Raw genomic sequence first — 20017 nt, 5'->3', positions numbered from 1 at the left:
TGAAAAGAGTATGTATTAACTCTGCTTTAAATGTCTGATAGAATTCACCTGGAAGCCATATGGCCTAGGACTCTTATTTGTTGGGAGATTTCTGATAACAGTTTCAATTTCTTTTTTTTCTTTCTTTTAAATTTTTTTTAATGTTTATTTATTTTTGAGAGAGGGAGAGCATGAACAGGTGAGGGGCAGAGATGGTGGGAGACACAGAATCTGAAGCAGGCTCCAGGCTCTGAGCTGTCAGCACAGAGCCCAACATGGGGCTTGAACCCACCAACTGTGAGATTATGACCTGAGCCAAAGTCAGACGCTTAACCGACTAAACCACCCAGGCACCTCCCGATTCAATTTCTTTGCTGGTTATGGGTCTGTTCAAAGTTTCTATTTATTCCCGTGTGAATTTTGGTAGTGAGTGAGTGTCTAGGAATTTGTCCATTTCTTCCAGATTGTCCAGTCGGTTGGCATATAATTTTTCATATTATTCTCTTACAATTGTATTTCTGTGGTGTTAGTTGTGATCTCTTTCATTCATGATTTTATCTGTTTAGGTCCTCTTTTCTTTGTGAGGAGTCTGGCTGGGAGTTTATCAATTTTGTTTATTCTTTCAGAAATCTAGCTCTTAGTTTCATTGATCTGTTCTACTGGGTTTTGTTTTTGGATTCTTTATTGTTTATTTCTGTTCTAATCTTTATTATTTCCCTTCTGTTGGCTTTGGACTTTATTTGGTGCTTCTTTTCTAGCTTCTTTAGGTGTAAGGCTAGGTTGTGTATTTGGGACCTTTCTTGCTTCTTGAAATAGGCCCGAGTTGAAATGCATTTTCTTCTTAGGACTGCCTTTGAGTCATCCCAAAGGGCTTGGACTGTCATGTTTTCATTTTTACTTGCTTCCATGTATTTTTTAAATTTCTTCTTTAATTTCCTGGTTAACCTTTCATTCTTTAGTAGGATGTTCTTTAACCTCCATGTATTTGGGGCTTTCCAAATTTTTTCTTGTGGTTGATTTTAAGTTTCATAGCATTGTGATCTGAAAATATGCATGGTGTGAAATCAACCTTTTTGTACTTGTTGAGGGCTCTTTTGTGACCCAGTATGTGATCTGTTTTGGAGAATGTTCCATGTACACTCAAGAAGAATGTGTATTCTGCTGCTTTCGGATGAAATGTTCTGAATATCTCTGTTAAGTCCCTCTCATCCAGTGTGTCATTCAGAGCTGTTGTTTGCTTGTTGATTTTCTGTTTAGATGATCTGTCCTTTGCTATAAGTGGAGTGTTGAAGTCTCCTACGATCATGGTATTGTTATCAATGAGTTTGTTTATGTTTGTGATTAATTGATTTATATATTTGGGTGCTTTCACATTGGGGACATAAATATTTACAACTGTTAGTTCTTCTTGATGGATAGACCCCTTAGTTATGATATAGTGCCCTTTATTTCTTGTTACAATCTTTGTTTTAGAATCTAGTTTGTCTAATATAAGTATGGATACTCCAGCTTTCTTTTGATGTCCATTAGCATGATAGATTGTTCTCCATCCCCTCACTTTCAATCTGCAGGTATCTCTTTTAGGCAGCATATAGATGGATCTTGGTTTTTTTTTTTTTTTTTTTTTTTTTTTTATCCATTATGATACCATTTGCCTTTTGATTGGGGCATTTAGTCCATTTACATTCAGAGTGATTATTGGAAGATATGAATTTAGCGCCATTGTGTTACCCGTGGATTTCATGTTTGTTGTGATGTTCTCTGGTCCTTTGTAATCTCTGCTGCTTCCCACCCACAGAGTCCTTAGGATCTCTTGCAGGGCTGGTTTAGCGGTCATGAACTCCTTTAGTTTTTGTTTGTCTGGGAAAGTCTTTATCTCCCCTTCTATTTTGAATGACAGCCTTATTGGATAAAGGATTCTTGCCTGCATATTTTTCCTATTCAGCACATTGAATATTTCCTGTCACTCCCTTCTGGCCTGCCAAGTTTCAGTGGACAGGTCTGCTACTACTGTTATATGTCTACCCTTTTTTGTCCTTAGCTGCTTTCAGAATTCTCTGTCTTTGTATTTTTCCAGTTTTACTATGTATGTCATGGTGTTGACCTGTTTTTGTTGACATTGAAGGGAGTTCGCTCTGCCTCTTGGACGTAGATGCCTGTTTCCTTCCCCAGATTAGGGAAATTCTCAGCTTTAATTTGTTCAAATAAACCTTTTGCCCCTCTCTCTCACTCTTCTTCTTCTGGGACTCCTGTGGTCCGGATATTGTTTTGTTTTATGGAATCACTTAGTTCTCTAATTCTCCCTTCGTGATCTAGTAATTTCCTCTCCCTCTTTTTTTCAGCTTCATTATTTTCCTTGATTTTATCTTTTATGTCACATATTCTCTCCTCTGCTTCTTCCATCCTCACTGTCACTGTATCTAGTTTATTTTGCATCTCAGGTACAGCATTTTTAAATTCATCCTAACTAGTTAGTCTTTGATCTCTGCAGCAAGAGTTTCCCTGGTGTCCTCTATGCTTTTTTTAAGCCAAGCTATTAGTCTTATGACTGTTATTCTAAATTCTTGTTCAGGCATATTGTTTATATCTGTTTTGAGCAATCCTCTGTGATTTCTTCTTGACCTTTCTTTTGGAGAGGATTCCTCCATTTTGTCATTTTGGCTAAGTTTCTGTCTTTTGCGTATTTTAAAGCTTGTTATGTGTCTTGCACTTGTGAGTACTACTATATTAAAAAGGGGTCAAACACTGCCCAGGTCCTGGCACTTCAGGAAGTGTTTGTGGAGTGGGTTGAGCACACTCTGTTATTGCGTATTTGGCTGCTCTATCTCGCTGGTCAGTCCTCTGCAGAGCTCCTCCTTGCTTGAGGTGGTGGAGTGTTTGAACCTTCAAACACGTGTGCTTTGATTTGTTTGTTGAGGTAGCCCTTGATCCTGCCAAACTGTCTCCCTCTGCTGTGGAGATCCTTCTGTTACTCTGCAGACTGATTTCCTGGGTGTTCCAAGTGATCTGACCTCCGTACAGCTGTGTTTGAGGGATGAGGAAAATCCCGGTCCCCCTACTTGTTTGCCATCTTAACTCCCTCCTCAATATTATACTCTTAAGTTAGTAGTTGAAACAGGCCCTTTTATCTGAGCAAAAACTATTTACCTGTAAATAGTCTTAGTTGGGACTGTGGGCGGGGGGGATTGTGTTGTTTTTCTTGGTATTCGTTATTTGTTCAGATAAATGAACCTGAAAAATGTTACTTTTTAGTCACCGCTAATGCCACTGTAAGAGAGGTATTTAACATGTAGCAATCTGAATACCATATTCTCTGGACTAAGAATAGATCTCTTGGTAGTTTTAAAGACCACTTTATAAGACCTCTCATGTTGGTTTTTAAAAACATATTTAATAGTGCTCTGCATTATGGGGTGTCTGGGTGACTTGGTTGAGCATCTGACCTTGGCTTAGGTCATGATTTCACGGTTTGTGGGTTCAAGCCCTGCATCAGGCTCTGCACTGACAGCTCAGAGCCTGGAGCCTGCTTCACATTCTGTATGTGTGTGTCTCTCTCTCTGCCCCTCCCCTACTCGTGCTCTCTCTCTCTCTTTCTGTCAAAAATAAACATTTTTAAAACAACTTTAGAAGATACTCTTGTTGTAAGATGTTTCTGGTCTCCACTGTATTTGGGGGGGAGGAATGGCTAAACTAATGGTTAATTGAGATTGCTCGTCACTATTAAGGCATCTTCACTAAAGGGACCCAAAGAAGACCTGCATGAGGCATAGACTCTTCATGGAGCAGGGGTTGCATTTCAAACAGGGAAGGTGGCATAAAGTCACAATGATATGTTCAGAAGGAACTCCCCACGTATGGTGTTCCCAAAGTGCAGAATGATAATATATGAGATTGTTTTCGGTGGAGTACAAATAAATACATTTAAAATAAGAAATATTTATCTTTATGTCTTCATTATCCATACCACAAGTGATACCAGTGGTCTGTTTACAGCGGTTAGAGATGTAAAGAAGTACTGAGTAAGTAACATTTCACCTGGCATATGGGTTTGGCAAAAATCGGGACAGTTGCAGTGGATGACTGGAGGGTAGGAAACATTTGCCCTGTAGGACCTGTTGAAAAGAGTACTCGTTATTTATCTCAAAAAATTGACTTAAGTCAAATTTTGTACTATTTGCAGTTGATGCATATTATACTTTAACAGGTGACTGGGTTCAGCATGATCAGAATCAGAACATTTCAAAAAGCAGCACAAGTGGTAAGTACTAGTTAACTGGACACTAAACGAGTTTTAATCTATTCCTTTATTCCTTCTACCTACTAGAGTTTTTATTTTGCTGTGCAAATGTGGCTTCATTATCTGCTGGGGCACCTGGGGGCTCAGTCAGTTAAGTGTCCGACTCTTAACCTTGGCTCTGGTCATGATCTCACGGTTTGGTTCGTGAGTTCGAGCCCCACATCGGCTTCTTCACTGACGGTTTGGAGCCTGCTTGGGATTCTCTCTTTCTCTACCTCTCTCTCTGCCCCTTCCCTGCTTTCTCTCTCTCAAAAATAAACTGTAAAAAAAATTTTTTTTAAAAAGATCTAAGTGTTCTGTAATTCTCTTAATCATCTGAACAAACTTTGAATTCATTCTCCATTTGTTCGTACCTGGATGATGATTTTTTTAAAAATCCAGATTAAGGGTGGGTAGAAAATAATATAAGGAAAGCCAATTTGTTGATTTTTTTTTTTTAAGGTAACAGGCGGCGAAAAATGAATAGCAGCTTATCTGATGAGGAAGTCTATGACAAAAGAATGAAGCAGGTTGATACTTCAGGTTTGTAAAAATGTCATCAGTGGCTGTAAATTATTTTCCCTGCTTCCCCCCGTTAATATTTATCCAAGCCCGTGCTGTTGGGCCAGTCTTCTGGAGCCACATTAGTTGAGCCTGCCCTCCCAGATATCTTCCCTCTGTGTCCCAACTCCTCCTCGGGCCTCCTGGGTCCTCCTGGGTCTCCAGCTTGAGTCCCCACTCCACCCCTTTACTCACTCTAAATAGAAGGGGGCACCAGGGGGAGCTCCCTTCCAGTCTATAAGGATAGGGGCCGTGAACTGTCCATCTTTACATTTTCTGTAGAAGTGACCATGGAGCCTTCTATGTAGAAGATCATGGATGCTGACTGAATGAATAAAATTGTGAATGTCTGTGTATGCCTTCATTGGTGTCATGGTCACTAGCTACATCTGGGGAAAAGAGCCTCCAGCTCAATTATTGGAGGCGAGTCTCAATTTCTTCCAAATAAATGGCATAAACCAAGGCTTGATCATTGTGAAAATACAATAGATACTGAAAATGTTTAACAACAGTACTCCAAGGCACCAGAAGATGGAGTATGTAGCTCAAAATTGAAGCCCAGGCAGAATTTACAAACCTAAATTTAAAAACAGACTCAAATTATATGAGACTCAAGGTCTCAAGGCTTCAAGGGCCTCATATAACTCCCTAAATTAGCTGTTTCTTCAGAATACCTTTTCTTTTACTATTATTGTAAGATATGAATCTCTGAAAGCAGATAAGCCCTCTATAAAGTGATGTAAGATTCTCTCTACTTTCTAGAGCAGGAGACTGTGAGGACGACATGTGGATGCCTTTACTGTATATCACTACAGAAACGCATATTGTTTTTGCTAAGTAAATAGCAAAATAAATGAGGTTCTAGAATTACTTTTAAAACATAACTGGAATATAATTTTTTCTAGTTTTATTGAGATATAATTGATAAATAAAATTGTTTATATAATGTGATGACTTGATCTACTTACACATTGTAAAATATTTACCAATAAAGTCGAGTAACACATCCATCCCCTCACTTTTTTTTTTTTTTTTTTTTGGGGGGTGATGGTACATAAGATCTACTCTCAGCAAATTCCAAGTATACAACATAGTATTATTAACTCTAGTCACCATGCGGTACATTAGATCCTCAGACCGTATTCATCTTATAACGGGGACACACTTTTATATTAAGTTGATATATAGGAAAAGTTTCTCTTGTTATATGCAGTTACTTTTGGCTATTTAAAATGAGCTCCGATAGCAAGCAGCTAGAAATAGAAATAAAATTATTAAATGCCACCTAGAAAGATTAAGGATTTCCAACTTTTTTGGAGTTGACAGTGTGGTATCTAAATAAGTTAATAAAGGGGTGCCTGGGTGGCTCATTCAGTTAAGCGTCCGACTTCGGCTCAGGTCATGATCTCACGGTCCCTGAGTTTGAGCCCCGCATCAGGCTCTGTGCTGACAGCTCAGAACCTGGAGCCTGTTTCAGATTCTTCTTCTCTCTCTGACCCTCCCCCATTCATGCTCTGTCTGTCTCTGTCTCAAAACTAAATAAACGTTTAAAAAATTTTTTTAAAGAAAAAAATAAGTTAATAAAGATTTACTTCTGTTAAGGTATTTTCACAACATTCTTTGAGATACTGAGTCACTGTCCTGGTAGTTTTAGACTCAGTGTATCAGTGTGATGCTCTTTAAATATAGCCAGTACTCAGTCTTAATAGAATCACCTTGTGGTCTTGTTAGGATTTAGGTTCGGGATCGGAAGCAATAAGTTTTATGATGGTCCTGACAACTGGCAGTTTTCATAGGCTGCCTGTGCAGCTTTCATGCTGCCGCTGTTGAGAGCTGGGAGCAGTGTACCGCATCTCAAGAAACCACTAGAGAGCGCGGGCCATTGTTTAGACCTTTTCTTCAATCTGGAAGGGATCTGTGAAGTGGGGAAGGGTTAGTACAGAGATTAGATTCATATTAGTAAATTGTTGGCTGTAGAGTTCTGTGATCCTGAAGAAGGGGCAGAAAGTATTCTGCCTGTCACTCCCTTCTAATTTTGCCTCCAGTATTTTGTAATGCCTTTATGATCCTTGGCGGAATCTAGGCAACCAGTGAGCTTTGCAACACTATTGTGCAACTAACTACAAAACATAAAAGTAGCAAATCTAGATTAGTGATAGGGCTAATGTTTTTCATGGGGCCAGTAGTTTACGTTGGCAAACACATGTCCCTCCAAGATTATGATTCTGTTTCATAGAGATTAATAGACATTACAGACCATCTCATGACTTTTCTGTAAGTTGTGCTTTTTTCCGTAATGCCAGGAGATGGCGTAATAGAAATTGGGATTCAGATGTCTTGCTGTGTCTTTAGTGATCACTAAGATAGCGTTTATATGTGGCACTAACATTCAGGTAAAGGCACGAGCTGGGCGAGGGCAAAACTATGTATTTTTCTTTTTGAGCCATATAAATTATTTTTGGTGTCCGATCTTTTTATTCCAACCCAATCTGTGCTGCTTTGTAAAACAGCTTCATTCCCTGAATTACTGAATTAGCATTGTGAACGTTGTACCCTGGTTTAATGTTATTATATGAAATAGTTCCCTTTAGTCCATATAATAGTTTGGAAAGGAGAGAGTTTTTGACACTTAAATATATTTTGAAGTTACAAATCACATATAAGGAGAATGCATTTTCATTATAAATTGCTATAAATGATGTGTTGAGAGCAACTGCAGACTTCCTTGTCTGCTTTTAGACGGAGCGAAGACCAGAAACCTGCTAACAGACACACAGCTGATTATCCTTGCTGCGAAGTTGGGGAAGGAGTGGATGAAAATGGCCATTGCCAACTTGGAGTTGGAGAGGAGCGATATTGAAGATATCCAGGAGAAGAAAGAAGATGTTACGATCTATAACTTTAGGGTGCTGAAGAAGTGGCAAGAAAAGGAGCAGAGTAATGCCACAGCCCAGAATTTATACAACTGCTTGAAAAGCATCTCCGTTGAAGTCCAAGATGTGCTGAAAGGTGAGCAAGAAATTCTCTTAGTCGTTTTACTTCGAATCAAGCTCTGTCTTTCAAAGAGCCAGTTTCTATGATAGAATGTGTTGCTTGCTTATTTGTGAGCTTGGATTCAGAGAATTATGTTAATGTAGAGTAAGCACGTGGGCTGCCACAATCTAAGTAAAGGTGAATGGTTTGTGTGTGGGATCAGAGGAACGGTTGAGATCCCATCTCAAGTGCTGGCTGGCTTTGTGACGGAGCAAATGCTCAACCTAACTTTAAGCCTCTCTGTTCCGCTTTGGCAGATGGATGCAAAAGCCCCTGTGTCCTAAGTTTATTGTGAGAATGAAAAAAGATAATGCGTGGAAAGCTCCAGGCAGGTAGTAAGGCTCTCTAAGGGGTAGTTAAAAATGTCATTATGGTACTTGAGACATTCAGCTTTCTAGGCCTCCCGTGGCACTGAAGCAGTGCCGGGGGAGGCCACTGGGTGGCACCAGTGAACCTCAAGTGGCAAAAGTGGAGCCCAGAGGAGGGCTCAAGTTTCTAGTCTCAATCCAGAAAACTGCAGGTTCCTTCCTTTGTGTGTAAGCTCGTCTTTTTTTGTGTGTGTGGTTTGATCTAGCACATCAGTGAAACCAACTCTAAACTTTATTATACATTCTTACCATAGTTAACAAATGTAGTGTTACTTCTCAAAAGCCACAGTAAGTCAGAGAAAGGTTTTTATTTGGAATTCTAGTTGGACTTTTTATTCCAAAAAGAATGTAGAAATGTGTATATGCCCCACAAGTTTGTATGAAAAGTAAAATCACTCTGTGATCACTCAGAATGCTTTTGAGATCTTGTGGGCATATCTCCCCTGTAGATTTTGGGTGCAGAAGCCTCAAGTAAATAGAATATCTAGTTTTAGTGCCAAATTTTTCATTCATATTCCTGGAAATGTTGAAATTTTGTAAATTACTAAGGCTCACATGTGGAAATCTGCTATTTGCATATAGACGCTTCTGCCTATTGACAACAATGGCCTCTGTGCTATGATAACCAAATAATCACAGCCTCTTCCATCAAAACAACCTTGAAAAAAATGTCTCTCACAAACTCTATATAATGGGTTATTTTGTTTTCTGTTTGTGTCTGCTCCTGATCTCACTAGACACTTGACTTGTTGATATGTTAGAACCATAAAGGGGTTTGTGAAATTTTTTTTTTTAGCCTTGAAAAAAATCATGAAAGCTAGCTTATTAGTCCAATTCCCTCATTAAATAGGAAAACAAAATTCTTCTGTGAGTTAAAAAAAAAAAACAAGCAAAAAAAGCAAAATTTGCCAATATTTTGTGCCGTTTGTGGCCAGAAATTGGTGGAATTTTGTATTTTTATCAGGATGTTTTAGCATCTTGCAACTAGTCTTTAAATTACAGTGGCTTATCTTCAGCTCAGGAAAACCCAGCCACTTGGAGAAGTTCCTTTTTGAAATGGATGGGTGATTTTTCTCTAAAAGCATGCCTCTGTCTTCCCCTAACAGTGAATCCCTGAATTTGTTTGTGTTCTCTCTTTTGTTAGGTTTCTTACAGGAAAGGTGAAGTTTGGAAGATGGACTGAAAAAGGAAGCCTCAGGAACTTTTACCTGTAAAGACCAACTTCAACTGGTAATTGGGTATGGACTTGATGAGATCTTGAACTTCACAGTCTGTGGAGGCAGCTCCTTTCACTGGGGGCCATTCTGCAGCTCGCATTATTCAGGGGTAGAGAAAATGTAAAATATTTGGAAAACTTAAAAAACCTCTAGATTTAAAAAAATTTTTTGCACCTCCTACTCACACCATCCTGCCCTGCTTCCCCGCCCAACATCTGTCCTTAACAAAGGTGCTTAAAAGGACTCAGTCAGGTGAGAAATGTGGTAATTTTCCTTTTGGAGTCTGTGAACTATGAAATTCATATCAAGTATTTGAAACCTTTTTAGCAACTCAGTGGTAGTGTGCTTAAACTTGCACCAATGTAGTTGAGCTTTTCTCATACTGACATTAATAATGAGAGATACCTTCCTGTTCTTTTAGCCCCCACTCAGGCATACATGCCCCTGGGTACAATATATCTTCTTATGTGGGATGATTTCCATAGATCACATTACCAACCTGTCTGGCTAGTGGTCTGTTAAACCGTTAAACCAATCATGTTACCTTGTCCTTGAGTGATGAGAAAGGAATATAATCCAGTCCCCATCCCGTGTTGAGGTGCACGCTCAGAGGTGATCTCATCTCAGTGGGGAAGTTCAACTGGATGGATGGTCAGAGAGTCCCTTCAAATTTCATTAACCTTCCAAAATCACAAGGCTAAGCACTACATTTCTTGACTCTCACCCCGGAATCGTTTACTTTCTGGTGGGGGGAGAGATGCTACTCAGAAATAGCCAGAGCAGGACCAAGGGAAAAATGTCATGTCTTCTTGAAGAAGACTTGCCCCAGGGAATAATGAGCCACATTGGCTCTTGTTAATTGGTGAAATGGTTTTTTGGGTATGTATAGATATTGTCACTCTCCTAGAATCATGCATGTGGCGATTAACATTTCGGATATGTTTTGTTAACTTATTTGAACTAACTATAAATTACCATTGGTCTTCTGTAGGAATTAGCTGGAGAATAAAATAAATCTCAATGAATTAATCAGAGAAATACACTTTAACTATTGTTTTGCCTGTGAAGAACAAATTCACTTTATAGGGATGAACATATTTTTAATTGTCAGGGATCCTGTGGAATTCAAGTCAGTGTCACTTTATGAGTTTTTTTTTTTTAATTGTACTATACACTAGGAAACACATGGAGTTTTAACATTCAGGAATGTAAAATACTTGACTTGAATTTTTAAATGTTCATTATTTTTTATAAGTTTTCCGAAGAAACGCATAATTCCAGAGGTGCTTTGTATGTAAGCCGGTTTCCTAACAATTTTTCATAGTATGAATGAAAGGAAGAAAAATAAATCTGCATTTGTACAGTACTAATATGTGTCCTTTGTATTGTTATTTACTTATCAATTATTTTTTAAAGCATCTTATTTCTTGATTTCTGTTACCTTGGCCATTTGGGCATTAGTTGGTTTTGTTCCCAGCTCTCCACATCATGGATGGGGGCTGAGTGTAAAGCAGGGCAGGCTGGTTCACCCAGGAGTTGGCGGAAATTTGGAAGAACCTGCCCATCCCCTTGTTCCCTTAACTGTCCTCACTCCAGGAATGACTGAGTGTATGACTACATCCCTCCGTATCTTGTTATTGGAAGGTGCATTTTTATTTAAAACTAGGTGGGTTCCTCTTGGTTCTTCACATGTGCATCTCTCTAAAGGGGTTTTCCTGCACATTTGAGGCTCATTTTTTAATGTTATTGAATTGCTTTAGGGGCAAATTTTCCTCCCCTGCATTGTCATGTGGAAACACATTTTCACTCCATTTCCTGAAGAGGACATCGTATTTGCTGATAAGGTGTCCTCAGTGAGGCCGTTGGCCCAGCCCTTTGCCTGTTACTGGAAGTCCTTCTTGGGGTAAAGCAGTGTACTGCTTGCTGGAGGGTGTGATCCCAACTGGGTGACCAGGGATTTACTGCCGGGATTGTGTCTTTTCCAGCCCACATCCCGAGGTTTGAGTGTTTACGATAAGGGCTCTGTAAGCTGCTGATATTAACACAGAGGCCCTGGGGTTTATTTCTGAGCATGGGGTTCTGAGGTTTTTCCTCAGGTCCTGGGGACCTCCAGCTCTGCCCTGAAGCCTGCTGGAGGATTTAGATCCAGTCTGTTCCAGTCGTGATGTAGATTCCTGGTTAGACAAGACAGCCTGGAGTTAGTCAGACATCTTTATCCTGTGGCCGTCCATTCCTGCTGTCTGCTGGAACCTCTAGCTTGCGTTCATTTTTAGATTAGGGTATGCTCTGTGCATTTATAGGACCGTTTTATGTTCAAGCAAGTTGGGAAGTCTAAGAGATGGTTTTGTTACTTAATAAAAACTTCACTGCAGGCAGGACTTGGACTAGTTTGGTGAGTTTTTAACTTTCCCTGATCTATAGAGGTCATTTGTGAGATCTTATCTGTAACCTGCATCGATAAAGCATTCAGAAGTGGAGTTTCTCCAGGAGGGGTTTACCAAGGGATTTGGAAGGGGTGTTGAGGAGCCTGGCTGGACCTGTGGCCCACTCCTGTCAGGGGCAGTGTGAGAACCAGCCGATAAGATGATTGCCTGGGCCTCTTGGAACTACCATTGAGGGGTTTGTGTGGAAGTCACGTGCAAGGGGAAGTAGACCACTCTTTGGTTCACCAGTGTGAAGTGTTGGTATATGGCTCCTAATGGATAGTGACCACATCATGCCAAACCATAGATACGTGAATTGCATAAATCAACAGGCTTATGAATTTTGGATTTTTCCCCAGTCTAAGCATGTATGATTGTTTTGAACCAAGCAAACATATGCATTTTATAATTAAAAGAGAAAAAAAAATTTTTGGTAATTGGAAATGCTATGATTTTTAAAGACAGAAGACTTTCTCTTTATTCCTAGATTAGCAAAAGAAATGAGAAACATATGGGAACCCATGAAGATTGGCCATTCTCTCGCTTTCTCCCACTTTTAAGTGCCTGGGCCTGAGAACACATAGACATGAGTAACATGACATTTTCCATACTTGAGGTTTGCATGGTATAGTGAGGGGAAGCAAAGATATATAAATAACCCTGGTGATGTTTGTATGGTTATGACAACGATGTCCCTTGACTCACTGGGCCCTTAATATAACCAAAGGCAAAGGGTACAACAGTTGCACAGGCTGGAACCAGGCCTCCTGGAGTTAAATCACAATGCCTGCCACTTACTCATCATGTGGGATTATATGGTTTCTTACCTTAGTTTCCTCGTCTATAAAAAGGAGAAGGTAGGGGGCGCCTGGATGGCCCAGTCGGTTACGTGTCCGACTTCGGCTCAGGTCATGATATCTCTGTGAGTTCGAGCCCCGCGTCGGGCTCTGTGCTGACAGCTCACAGCCTGGAGCCTGTTTCAGATTCTGTGTCTCCCTCTCTCTCTCTGACCCTCCCCCGTTCATGCTCTGTCTCTCTCTGTCTCAAAAATAAATAAACGTTAAAAAATTTTTAAAAATAAAAATAAAGATAAAAAGGGGAAGGTAGGGATGCCTGGGTGTCTCAGTCAGTTAAGTGTCTGACTTCAGCTTGGGTCATGATCTCTTGGTTTGTGAGTTCGAGCCTTGAGTTGGGGTCTGTGCAGGCAACACGAAGCCTGCTAGGGATTCTCTTTTCCTCTCTCTCTCTCTCTCTCTCTGCCCCTTCCCCGCTTGTACTCCCTCTCTCAAAATAAATAAATAAACTTTAAAAAAAAAGGGTTGGGGGGCAGATAGTAGTTTCTCCTTGTAGGATTATTGGGGGAATTTTATACATTTTGTGGTAAACACTTAGAAACACACTTGGCATTTAGTTAGCACCTAGAAAGCATTAATATTGCTTCTTAAAAAGGTTACATGAATATATTGGCTCTGATGTTATACTGATGTCCTAATTCACATTCATATATTTAAGTAAGCTCTGTGCCCAAAATGGGGCTTGAACTTATGACCCTGAGATCAAGAGTTGCATGCTCTTCTGACTGAACCAACCATATGCTTCTCCACATTTGTATTTTTAATACCATATTGAAAGATAACATAAATACAACTAGAGTTTTTGACTTGTTCTCACCAAATACATTTCAACCAAAAAAATGGATACAAATCAATTTTTGAAAATGTGGTTGGTTTTTTTTTTTATTTAAAATAGATTTCTCGGTCAGCTCAGACTGTTACACCGAAATACCACAGACTGGGTGGCTTCAACGGCAGACATTCATTTCTCACAGTTCTGGAGGCTGGGAAGTTTGCGATCAGGATGCCGGCAGATTTGGTATCTGGTGAGGGCTCTCACCCTGCTTTGTACACAGCCACCCATCACTGTGTCCTCATGTGGGGGTCAGAGGGTCTCTCCCAGTCTCTTTTTTCTTTAATTAAAATTTTTTATTATTAATTTTTTTATTGATTGATTTTGAGAGAGAGAGAGAGCACATGTGCATGCAAGTGGGGGAAGGGGCGGGGAGAGGGAGAGGCTCCCAAGAAAGCTCCCTGCTATCAGCACAGAGCCTCACACGAGGCTTGATCCCACTAACTACGAGACCATTACCTCTGCCAAAAGCAAGAGTCAGATGCTTAACCAACTGAGCCACCCAGGCGCTCCTCTTCCAGTCTCTTCTTACAAAGGCACCAATCCCATCATCAGGGCTCCATGCTTCTGACCTAATTCACCTCCTAATGCCTCATCTCTAAATATCATTGCATTGGGGAGCAGGGCTTCAACATAGGATTTTTAAGGGGACACAAACATTCAGTCTGTGGCGATATTGTAACGTATTTTGTCTTAAACTAGGAAGCCACATTATGGCAGCTAGAACCGTATGTTTAGTCTTCAAACAAGGACAGCACCTGAATGGTTTGTTCAGGGTGTTATGGCAGAGGACTCACCGTTTCTGTCAGTGCTGGGCCCCAGACAAAGCTGTTCTTTCTTCCCTTTCTTCCCGTCCCTATGTTTTCTTTCCTCATTAGGGTATCTAAGGTCCTTTTGCATGACTTGAGCTGTCCAAGACAACCCTTGGACGTCTGGCCAGACTGCTCCCCAGAACTGTTCCCTTTTCCTAAAGCTCTGGGCCCTCAGTGGGACAGCTGTCAGCTGTTTTTCGTGTTCATTCTCTGATTAAGTCATTCTCAGGTGTGAGAAACACTTTCACTGTTTATTTTCTTTTAAAAATAATTTGTTAATCAAATGAATCTCTAACAGACTAGGACTGGGAAATATTTTTAGTGGGGGAACCTCGGTCTTCTTCTTTTTTTCTTTTTTTTTTAATGTTTATTTTTGAGGGGAGGGAGGGGCACAGAGAGATGGAGACACAGAATCCGAAGCAGGCTCCAGGCTCTGAGCTGTCAGCATAGAGCCCGACATGGGGCTCGAACCCATGAACTGTGAGATCATGACCTGAGCTGAAGTTGGATGCTTAACCGACTGAGCCACCCAGTCGCCCCTTTTAAAAAAATTTTTTAATGTTTATTTTTGAGAGAGGAACCTTGGTCTTATTAAGTTCATTTGCTCCCCATCCTTTGTTGTGTGAAGGCAGGGACTTGTCCCAGACACCTGGCACATGCCTATGATAATGCTGCACGGGGACAGGGCATCGCTGAAATCTTTAAACAACCTTCACACTTTGAAAAAATTGACAGTGAGCATTGACTAGATGCCAGCACTGTCCTGTGCCATTTAATCCTCACAACAGCACTAAAATAGGGGCTACAGTTTTCTGACTTTCACAGATAAGAAAATAGTAGCAAAAGAGAGTTTAACCGATTTGGCCCCGTCACCAAGCCCAAAGACTAATAATTTTCAAAAATGGCTCATATTTATGGTCAGGTGCAGTGCCAGTGCTTTGCATGAGCTGTTCCATTTAACCCTCACTTTGATCCTCTGAGGTAGGTCCTACCATCACCTTCACTTCATAGAAGAGGAAACAGGAGAGGTTAAAACAACTTGGTCATGTTATACAACTTGTGAATTGTAGGCCCAGGCTTAAAAGAAAAGAGGAAAACTAACCATGTAATAAAGAAAGGAATTAGTTGTGAAGGGGTTTCTTGGGTCAGTCTTGTTTTGTTTTGTTTTTTTTAATGTTTGTTTATTTATTTTTGAGAGAGAGCACAAGTGGGGGAGGAACAGAGAGAAGGAGGGAGACACAGAGTTCGAAGCAGGCTCCAGGCTACAAGCTGTCAGCACAGAGCCCAACACGGGGCTCGAATCACAAAATGTGAGATCATGACCTGAGCCGAAGTCAGATGCTCAACTGACCGAGCTACCCAGGTGCCCCAAGGGCCAGTCATGTTTTTGAAGCATATGTCATGGTAATTTCTAGAACCAAAGTAGGGCTCAGTTGGTTGAGCGTCTGACTTTTTTTTTTTTTTTTTCAACGTTTATTTATTTTTGGGACAGAGAGAGACAGAGCATGAACGGGGGAGGGGCAGAGAGAGAGAGGGAGACACAGAATCGGAAACAGGCTCCAGGCTCTGAGCCATCAGCCCAGAGCCTGACGCGGGGCTCGAACTCACAGACCGCGAGATCGTGACCTGGCTGAAGTCGGACGCTTAACCGACTGCGCCACCCAGGCGCCCCCTGACTTTTGATTTCAGCTCAGGTCATGATCCCACAGTCGTGGGATACAGCCCTGAGTTGGGCTCCATTAGGAGATGGCTTAAGATTTTTTTTTTCTTTCTTCCCCTCTCCCTCTGCCCCTCTCCTCCATTCACACTCTCTCTAAAAAATAAATAAAATTTTAAAAAAGAACCAAAGTAACACCTGTATTCCTCTGTACTCATCCTGTCCACAGATGGACGATCTGCTTGCCTCTCCTTGTTTCTGGGCACAGACAACCGGCCAGACAACAGACAAGTCGCCATTCCAAGTGAGGGATGGCAGCAAGTCTATGGCTCCAGCCGCATCAAGCCCTCGAGCTCTTCTAACCGTAATCAAAGCTGCTGAAACCCCAAACCCAACACTTAAAGGCAAGAAATTCCTGTTTGTGAATCCCTTGAAGGTCATTCAAATTTGTGGAGGAATCCCTAAAGAAAAGAGGAGATGTATCGGGATCTAGTTTCTGATGGTTTCTATTTAATTGTGTATCAAGGGGGGTGAGTCTGAACAAATGAGTGTTTGCCACACAAATGAGGACCTGGGGTGGCCAATACACATCCCCTCTTGGTCCACAGGGATACCAGCTAGGATGTGGTGAACAGGAGTCACGTGACGAAGGGGGCGGGGCACACCAAATCTTTCCTTTCCTATGGCCTTTTTATATTAAGGAGGAAGACGATTATCGGAGTACTAAAATTACATGGTATTCTGCCAGGTGAATCTTTTAAAATTCACATGGTTTAGAGAATTAAAAAGATGGAATTTAATATTTGGATCATTAAGAGCACATCTCTTAAGCCAAAGAGAGGCAATTATCCATGTGGTTCAGGCAGAAGTTCTATATAATTTAAAGCAAATGGAGAGTTTTTCTCATTGTAATTTAGAAACAGCTTCCCCTGAGGGCCCAAAGTGTCACAAAAATTAGAATAATTTAACTAGAAGGACTCTTAATGATGTTTTTCCCAGTTGGAGGATATTATTATGTATTTGTCTAATGCACAGCATGTTATGGTTAACAGGGAAAAAACATTTTTATGTATTTTACTTTCAGATGTAGATGCTGAACAAAATATACTCTTAAAAACCATAACTCATTCGATGGCCTTAGTATTAGAGCATATCTAGTCTAATGAGTCTCCCTTTAAGAAATTGGGGGAAGAGGTGCCTGGGTGGCTTAGTCAGTTAAGTGGCTGACTCTTGGTTTTGGCTCAGGTCATGATCTCACAGTTCATGGGATCGAGACCCGCTGTTTGTGCAGAGCCTGCTTGGGATTCTCTGTCCCTCTCTCTCTCTCGAAATAAATAAATAAACTTAGGAAAAATAAAATAAAATAAGAGATTAGAGAAACTAGGACATGGGTAAGAATATTGTGGCATTCTTTCTAAGGGAATTTTGTTCACATTTCATTGGAGTTTTCAGTTTTCCCACAACATGTATTTTAACACTTAAAATATTCCAATTACATTAGAAAAATATGAGAATTACTTTATTCAATCATTTTATTTTTAGAAAATAAGGTATTTCTCAAATCCATTGGATAATAAATATTTTAATAAATATAACATAAATAAATATAAGTTAGCTCACATGCTTTCATGAACACAAAATTATATAAATAAGTATTTTAAAATAAATTATGCTTGGGTGTTTGTGTCTACAAACACTTAGGTACAGAAATAGCTTATAAATTCTTGCTTTTCTATTAAAGGGAAAAGAAAAACATGTTCAAGGAAGGACATTTTCCCTCTTTAGCAATTTGCTCATGAAAACTTAAAAACAACTTAGCCCTCCCTAGTAAATGTGAAATAGACTTGGTCAAAGGCATCATGTGGACATAACAGTCATATCTTTCAAATTTTGGGTGGCAACTAATGTAAACAAGCATGAGAATTATTGTACTAGCTTAAGGAGGACCAGGTCAAGCCACCCACTCCCTGGTTCTTAACCCATATCCTGTGAAATATATATATATATATATGTATGTGTATATATATACATACACACACACATATATATATATATATATATGTTTTTTGGGGTTTTTTTTGGTTCACATTTCTGTAAAAGTGGCTTTAAGGTTGGGAGAAACTTCAGCTTTTTAGGAAGAATTCAGATAGCTCATCATTCTATTGATGGTCACTGCACGAATTCTGAAAGCATGAAGAAGTATGCAGAGCTTGATTTTAGTTTTATAAAAATCCGGTTCTTCCAGGGAGGAGTTCTGTGGCACAGTCACACTGTTGACATTCAGGGCCTAGGAGAATAAATATTAAGGATGACATATATGGTATCCCAAAATTAAAACGTTCATCCGTAAAAATGGGTGAAGCCAATACATGTCTCAGAGCCTGCAACCCACTCACTCATTACATCTCCTAAACCCGACCCAAATCTACTCCCATCCAGATGGCCAGGCAGAACCTGAGAGAAGAAATACTCATTATCCAAGCACATGGATCTTCAGTGTGCTCTGAAAAGACCCTTAAAGCTATTTAGAAAATCATCAGTGGGAGTTGCATTTTAGAAGGGAACAATTCTGTTAAGATGACATCTGCTGCAATATCTAATTAATTTTTATATGTTCTACTAAGAAGCTAAGTCCTTTTTAGAACAGAGAGGTGACGGATTGCTATTGATCGGAACTCCATGAGTAACAGACTTGTTTGGTGCACTCATTTGTGACAGATAAATAAACCTGGCAATGGATCTCTCAGTTTTAGCCTGTTAATTTGCTAACACAATGCAAGATCTTATACTGGCACAATGATCAATGCTTTCACTTATTCCCTGCAAAAAGCCTAAGAGAAAGGCGGGGTGGGTAAAGTCATCCCATTTTACAAGGAAAAATACTGAGCCCCCAAGTTGTGAATGGTTTGTGCATGGCTGGCTGATTCCCGGGAGAACGGATTCCAGTGCCCAAATCACCTGACTCCGAGACCTGAAAATGAAATATCATCTACAACTCTCTAGATGGTAACGTTCTTTGATACCTGCATGAAGTTCACTGCCTTTCCAACAGTAATTTGGCACAAAGAAGGAAAGAAAGGAGAATAAATTCTTTTTCAGACAATGATTTCTGACATCATACTTCTTTTTATCCCATGCCCTGGTCACCAAGATAGTCACACGGCTTTTGCTTAGGTGAATATTTCTATATTTTGTATTAGCATCACATGCTATGATGATTCAGAAAATTACAAAGCAAGCTCTTGTCTCTGAGTAACATTGTGGATATTAGGGGATAGGTCATTCTTTTTATTTAATGCACATTTTAGTTCAAAATGGGTCATACCCAGGCATCAGCCTCAGTTGTTTTCTCTGACAATTATATGCAGTTATGCATGTTGGCCTCTCAATGCACATCATGGAGCTTTTTAAAAAAATTTTTTTTTTAATGTTTACTTTTTGAGAGAGAGGGAGAGACAGAGTGTGAGCAGGAAAGGGGCAGAGAGAGAGGGAGACACAGAATTCAAAGCAGGCTCCAGGCTCTGAGCTGTCAGCACAGAGCCCAATATGGGGCTCAAACCCAAGAACCATGAGATCATGACCTGAGCTGAAGTTGGAACGCTCAATTGACTAAGTCACCCAGGTGCCCTCATCATGGAGCCTTTTGAGTGACAGGATAAGTGTAGTGGAATCCCTTTGATGGGGGTTTAAATCCTGGCTCTGCCACTTATAAGCCATGTGGACAAGTGGCTAACTCTAAGCTTTGGTTTCCTCCTTTGTACATACCCCCTGTGGTGGTTGTGGAGACAACATAAGAAAATATATGAAAACATCTGCAAAGAGCCTGGTATATACCATGTCATCAACAAGTGGGAGTTTGCTTTTCTTACGGTGACCTGCTCACCACTGGCCTTTGTCAAGAGGCTCTGCATGGTATATGGAAGGGCAATTTCAGGCCACTCCCAATCCAAGAAGGGGAGATTTTACACTTCATCAGGGACCGTGACTAGCTGTCTCAGCATGAAG

The 20017-nt window shown here is 40.3% G+C and overlaps 2 protein-coding genes across 4 annotated transcripts in view; one reads left to right on the top strand and one right to left on the bottom strand.

Annotated features, from left to right (window-relative positions):
* LOC121033919 (uncharacterized) overlaps positions 1-10800 on the top strand; it is a 45006-nt gene extending 34206 nt beyond the window's left edge. The window contains exons 14-17 of one of the 2 annotated variants that reach the window (XM_040480625.1): positions 4184-4237; positions 4718-4798; positions 7556-7825; positions 9362-10800. In XM_040480625.1, coding sequence (XP_040336559.1) covers positions 4184-4237; positions 4718-4798; positions 7556-7825; positions 9362-9381 — 425 coding nt within the window. In that variant the 3' untranslated portion in view covers positions 9382-10800. Of the gene's footprint in view, positions 1-4159; positions 4238-4717; positions 4799-7555; positions 7826-9361 lie in introns of both variants that reach the window. The other variant, XM_040480624.1, reaches the window with a different exon arrangement.
* IL12A (interleukin 12A) overlaps positions 3757-20017 on the bottom strand; it is a 34897-nt gene continuing 18636 nt past the window's right edge. Inside the window, exon 8 of one of the 2 annotated variants that reach the window (XM_040480633.1) lies at positions 3757-4091. In XM_040480633.1, coding sequence (XP_040336567.1) covers positions 4011-4091 — 81 coding nt within the window. In that variant the 3' untranslated portion in view covers positions 3757-4010. Of the gene's footprint in view, positions 4092-17574; positions 18300-20017 lie in introns of those variants that run through there. The other variant, XM_040480632.1, reaches the window with a different exon arrangement.

This window comes from Herpailurus yagouaroundi, unplaced genomic scaffold (assembly GCF_014898765.1).
Source record: "Herpailurus yagouaroundi ecotype Mexico unplaced genomic scaffold, PumYag 159, whole genome shotgun sequence".
NCBI lineage: Eukaryota > Metazoa > Chordata > Mammalia > Carnivora > Felidae > Herpailurus > Herpailurus yagouaroundi.
The sequence above is the reverse complement of the archived record's forward strand: the minus strand, read 5'-3'. Positions and strand labels throughout refer to the sequence as shown.